At 37.5% G+C, this 5,388-nt stretch overlaps 1 protein-coding gene across 2 annotated transcripts in view; it reads left to right on the top strand.

The window, feature by feature from the left end:
- The first annotated feature begins 2,597 nt into the window (after positions 1–2,597).
- ptgs1 (prostaglandin-endoperoxide synthase 1) overlaps positions 2,598–5,388 on the top strand; it is an 11,669-nt gene continuing 8,878 nt past the window's right edge. For both annotated transcript variants that reach the window (XM_024276021.2, XM_036213615.1), the window contains exons 1-4: positions 2,598–3,007; positions 3,075–3,137; positions 5,014–5,130; positions 5,219–5,359. In XM_024276021.2, coding sequence (XP_024131789.1) covers positions 3,001–3,007; positions 3,075–3,137; positions 5,014–5,130; positions 5,219–5,359 — 328 coding nt within the window. In that variant the 5' untranslated portion in view covers positions 2,598–3,000. The remainder of the gene's footprint in view (positions 3,008–3,074; positions 3,138–5,013; positions 5,131–5,218; positions 5,360–5,388) is intronic.

Raw genomic sequence — 5,388 nt, 5'->3', positions numbered from 1 at the left:
TTACTCCCAGTCCAGGTCCGGCTCCATCTGATCCCAATTAGCAGGAATGCTGGAGGAAGCAGCGAGGGAAACCATGGCAACCGCTCTGCCAGCCTCGTGCCTAAAGACGTCCAGCACTCGTGAGGCGGGAAACGGCCGTTTGGTAATTTGTTCCTGATGCATCTCATTCTTTTCTGTATTAATCATGTAAAGGAAGCAGAACGTAACCTGAATATGATCCTCTGAAACCGGAGAGCGAAGCGACTGTTATGACGAGCCTGCAGAGGGATTTCACTTTAAAACATTCTTTCTCATATTTTATCTTTGGTGTTTCTTGACACGTTCATCATGTTGAGGGGAAGTAAAAGAAAAGAGTTCATGTTTAGTTTTAATCTTTAATCTTTTTGTTTATCTGACAATGAAAAATAATTTTATTTTGAACATTTGTAAGTTTCACTCTTGTGCATCAAAATGTGTAATCTGACTGTAAAAAATATGTAATCTTTTGTAAAAAACAGAATTTTTTCAATAATTTTTCAATTTTGTGTCACTTTAAGTAAATATAATTAATAAAACAAGTCAATTTTTTTAATAACGTCAAAAAAATTTATAGTTGATTTGTAATTTTTCATATAGTTCTCTGAAATGTTTTGTCCAAAAAACATGGAACCAGAAAAAGATGTTGGGGTTCTGAGTGGCTTAATTCATAAGAACTTCATCAAGGTCAGGGTCACGAAAGGGGCGGAGCCAGCTGTCATTAGGTGGGAGGCCGGAACGCCCTGGCGAGGCCCGTTACAGGGCCACACACACGGAGGAAAACTCACAGTTCAATTTATGATCATCAGAGGAAAGAAAATGTTCTTCTCAACAAAAGTTAAGAAAGGGAAAATGTTTTACTTGTAATTTGTAAAAAAAAAAAAAAAAAAACAGTGATAAATATTCAAATATTGCTCTGGTAAACTCAAAAATATTCAGTTTTAAAGTAAAAGGAATTCATTTTTAATCTAAATTAAAGCATGTTTTAGTCAATATTCCTTCTTTCTCCTCTGAGGTGGATCACCTAATCACGCCGCACGATCAAATTTTAGAACCTTTTCTCAAACGTTTGCCCACCGCTCAGATGTGATGTTGCTCAGATGTTCCAGCAGGGGGCGACAAAGTGCTACTTTCTCACAAAAGCATCTTTCATTTCAATTCAAAATGTTCACAAGAAACAGTGACTGTCTATTTTGGTATTGCCTCTTTTTTTAAAAAAAAAATCTTTTTGTGATATATTTTGTTACAATAGTTTAGAAGTATGTGTTGTTTGGCTTCTACCAGCAATTTTTAATCAATGTATTCATTTCAGTTGCTGAATTTTACATCCACAAATTCAAGTTTTCTATTGTACAGATGTATAGTGTATATTAATGGCTATTTTGCACAGTTTTTTGTACTGAAACTGATGTTTACAATAAAGTTTACAAAAAAAAATATTTCATTTCCTTTACTGAAACATTTTAATGAAGTGACGCAAAATTACATTACTGCTTGTACTTTTGATTTTTCATAAACTTTATCGTTTTTGAAATATTGAGCAAAATATGTCTCATTGGAAATGAACGAGAATTGCTCAAATCCTTCAAAAACTTTGTGCATTTTGTAACCTGTGAACTTCTGCATATTGTAGCGACTGTCGCAACGTGTAGGTCTAGACCTTCTGACACAGACTAGCGAGATGCTACCATCTACCATTAATACTTTAAGCACAGGCAGAAGGATGAACTGACCAATGACCCGTTCACCTCAGGACCCCGCGCAGATAGAAGTTCAGGAGACTTAATAAAATTATAGAGCCCAATGTAATCAGTATGACCACTTCAGCAGATCAGATTATCATACAACAGTACACAACTCACTGAGCAACATTGCAAACATGTTGCATGGAAACAACCAACTCACTCATGCTTCAATGCCAACAGAACAAATCCTAACTCCCACAATGCACTCCTGCGGTGGGTAGGATCACTACAGTATATTTTCAGTTAAAGACACCGTTCATAGATGTTCAGCCTTTACTGGGTTAATTTAGCATTCAGCTTTTATTTTAACAACATGCTAGATGTTTTTGGTGGATTTCAAATGTTTTTAAGGCAAACTTGGAGTTAAGCTAAAATTTTAGCATTATGCTAGCTGTTTATTTATTTATTTTGCTAATTTATACATGTTTCCTGTTTTATGTCTTATTTGGGGTTTAGCTAACACTTTAGCATTATGCTAACTTTTTTGGGCTAATTTAGACATGTTTCCAGTTTTTTTTTATGGCTGATTTGGGGTTTTGCAGACATTTTAGCATTATGCTAGCTGTTTATCATTTTTTTTTGTTTGTTTTTTTGTGCTAATTTTGACATATTTCCAGTTGTTCGCTAATTTTGAGTTTATCTAACATTATAGCATAATGCTAGCTGTTTTTGGCTCATTTAGACATGATTCCAGTTTTGTTTTGGCTAATTTGGGGTTTAGCTAACATTTTAAAATTATGCTAGCTGTTTTTCTTTTCTTTGTTTGTGTGTTTTGTTTTTTTCTAATTTAGACATGTTTCCAGTTTTTGGCTAATTTGAGGCTTAGCTAACATTTTAGCATTATGCTAGTTTTTTTTTTTTTTTTTTTTCTTATTCAGACATGTTTCCAGTTTCTTCGCTCATTCAGCATTTAGTTCATATTTTAGCTAGCTCTCAGCTCCAGCATTTTTAGCTAACTGCTCTGGCGTCTTTAGCGGTCACGCTCAGCTTACAGCATTCACACTTGCATTATTGCAGGTAGTGCAATATATCGAGTTCAATTTGTTTAGTTGTTTGTTTTATTTAGAGTCTCTCCCCCTCAGAAATCTTAAAGGTTTCCGCTGCATTCAAATGCACTTAAGGAAGTAAAGAGCTCCCGCCTCTTTCAACAGCAGCTGTTAAAACCACACAGAGCAGCTACAGTGCTGCTGAAGGTTCTTGCAGAACTAGAATAGGGCTGAGGAACAACCTTCTTCTCATCATGAGAGGTGAGTCAGGATTTTTGCTCCTAAATGAGATAAATGTTCAAATAAATACATTTATTTTAACTTCCAGCTCTTCGTTTACTCTTCGCCTGTGTGTTCATGATGCTGCTGAAGATCTCATCTTCTAAAGGGGGTAAGGACATTCTCTTTTAAGGAAAGATAGTCCTTTTTATGTCTTTTTGGGTGTTGGGAAAAAGTTTTATTGCCATTTAAGTAAAGAAATAGTAGAATTAGAAACAGTTTCTTGATATGAGCTCAGACTTTTCATTTAAATCTCACATTCTGTAAAGAATTACAGTAATTGTCTTTAAAATATCAAAATAAATGACTGAACTTCAGCAGAGTGTTGCAGCTACAGAGTCAAAGATGTGAAACTGAAAGCTTTTTCTCAAAGACAAGCCCACCTTCTGCTTGTTTGTGTGATGGAGGTTTTAATCCTGATGAAGTCTTTCTGAACACCTCTTTCTGATGCTCACAGATGAGCAGAAGGTACAGCTTCTCCTTTAGCTTCACTTATGCTAATTTAAAGAATTCCTTTGGTTTAAAAGAACGTTTGCTGTATTCAAAGAAAAAGAAAACCTCAACTTTAAAAAGAATAAAGAGCGATAGACCAATAAAACTGACCTTATAACTTTACCTTCCATGGATGGATGAGTGTTCTTCATTTAAACAAAGAGATAATCACACAAAATGATGTGTCTACATTCAAAATCATTTATAAAATCCAGAAATTCACAAACTATTTTGAGTTTCTGTTACTTAAAACATCGATTATTCGCTCATTGTTACGTGTCTGACATTCTGCCGTGCCATGTTATCTCACAGAACTTCTGCAAACACGAGTGAGAAAGAGGAAGTACTAATACAGCCAGCCCCACACAGATACGTGTAGCAGTTAGGATGTCAAATGTGACGCCCCCGTATCATATCTGCGGCGTGTTTGAGTGCTTCACATCTGCTGAGTGGTTATAGTGACAGATTTTTGTGTTCCTAATTGTGAAATCCAACACATTTGTGTAACTATGTAACATTTCACAGCCACAAGAATGTTGTTCCCCTTTAAATAAAACATTTTTAAAGTCATTTCCCCACAGATGTTTGTCTTTGTATGAAATACCTTTTTGGATCTTTATTTTGCTTCAGTCAGATGGTAAAGGATTCTAATATTAATGGATATAGATCTGGGGTGTCAAATTCATTTTGGTTCAGGAGCCACATTCAACCTGTCTGATCTCAAGTGGGCGGGGCCAGTAACATAATAGCAAAATAACCGGAGGTACTTGTTATTTGTAACTTTGTTTTTTGTGTTTTTCCCAGTTGGAAAAAATACCTCAACCAACCTCTAATTACTGATGATTATTGTTATTTTTTTTTTTCTCCGTTTCTTGTTATGCTGATATTGCGTCTTCTTTGCTCCCCCTAGTGGTGGAATTTCTGTAAAGAACCATAACTCACCACAGGAACGGGCTAGAAACGTACTTTTTTTCCAGCATCCTTATATGGTTTCTCTTCATGACCGGGCCGGATTAAACCATCTGGCGGGCCAGAACCGGCCCGCGGGCCGTATGTTTGACACCCCTGATATAGACAGATAGAAAGACATACTGATAGATGACGTGGTGTGATAATGATAGCATGGTTTTCTATGTATTTTAGGGGCTCTCAAATTCAAGATGGCGGCCTCTCCCAGAGGTCAAAGGTCAATGAAACTTCAGCTGTGGTTGTAGATTTAACCTGGAGGAGAGTGTGTGACATTTCATTAAGATCACTTGAACAAAAGTTTTTCCCTTATTGTGGGAAAATGTGTCCATCCCATAATAGTTTTAAAGCTTCCTTTTGACACTTCAACACATCTTTGGTTTCATTGGTGGATTTTAAAATATTTTTTGAGCCATGGAAGTGATTTTGAGAGTTTATTAAAGCTCCTCTGGATAAGGGGAGTTGTTGTCAAGTTTGTGCAGAAAGCGACAGTGTGTGTTTGCATTATGCAGTTGTGTTAACTTTTGCAGTGAACCCGTGTTGTTACTTCCCCTGCCAAAACTCTGGGGTGTGCGTGCGGTTCGGCCTGCAGGACTACAGGTGTGACTGCACTCGCACAGGTTTCTATGGAGACAACTGCACCACCCGTAAGCGCCCGCTCCACCACAGCTGCTCCTCTGTTACCTCTGTGCACTAACGCGGGGGGGTTGTGTTGTGTTGTGTTGTGTTGTGCAGCTGAGTTGTGGACCAGAATCCGCCTGGCGCTCAAACCCAGCCCGTCCACGGTCAACTTCCTGCTGACCCACTTCCAGTGGTTCTGGGACCTGGTCAACCGCTCCTTCCTCAGAGACTCCTTCATGAAGCTGGTGCTGACAGGTCTGGGGATGAAGATCCAGCTTCTTTAA

The sequence above is a fragment of the Oryzias melastigma genome, linkage group LG9, assembly GCF_002922805.2.
Source record: "Oryzias melastigma strain HK-1 linkage group LG9, ASM292280v2, whole genome shotgun sequence".
In the NCBI taxonomy this organism is placed as follows: domain Eukaryota; kingdom Metazoa; phylum Chordata; class Actinopteri; order Beloniformes; family Adrianichthyidae; genus Oryzias; species Oryzias melastigma.
The sequence above is the reverse complement of the archived record's forward strand: the minus strand, read 5'-3'. Positions and strand labels throughout refer to the sequence as shown.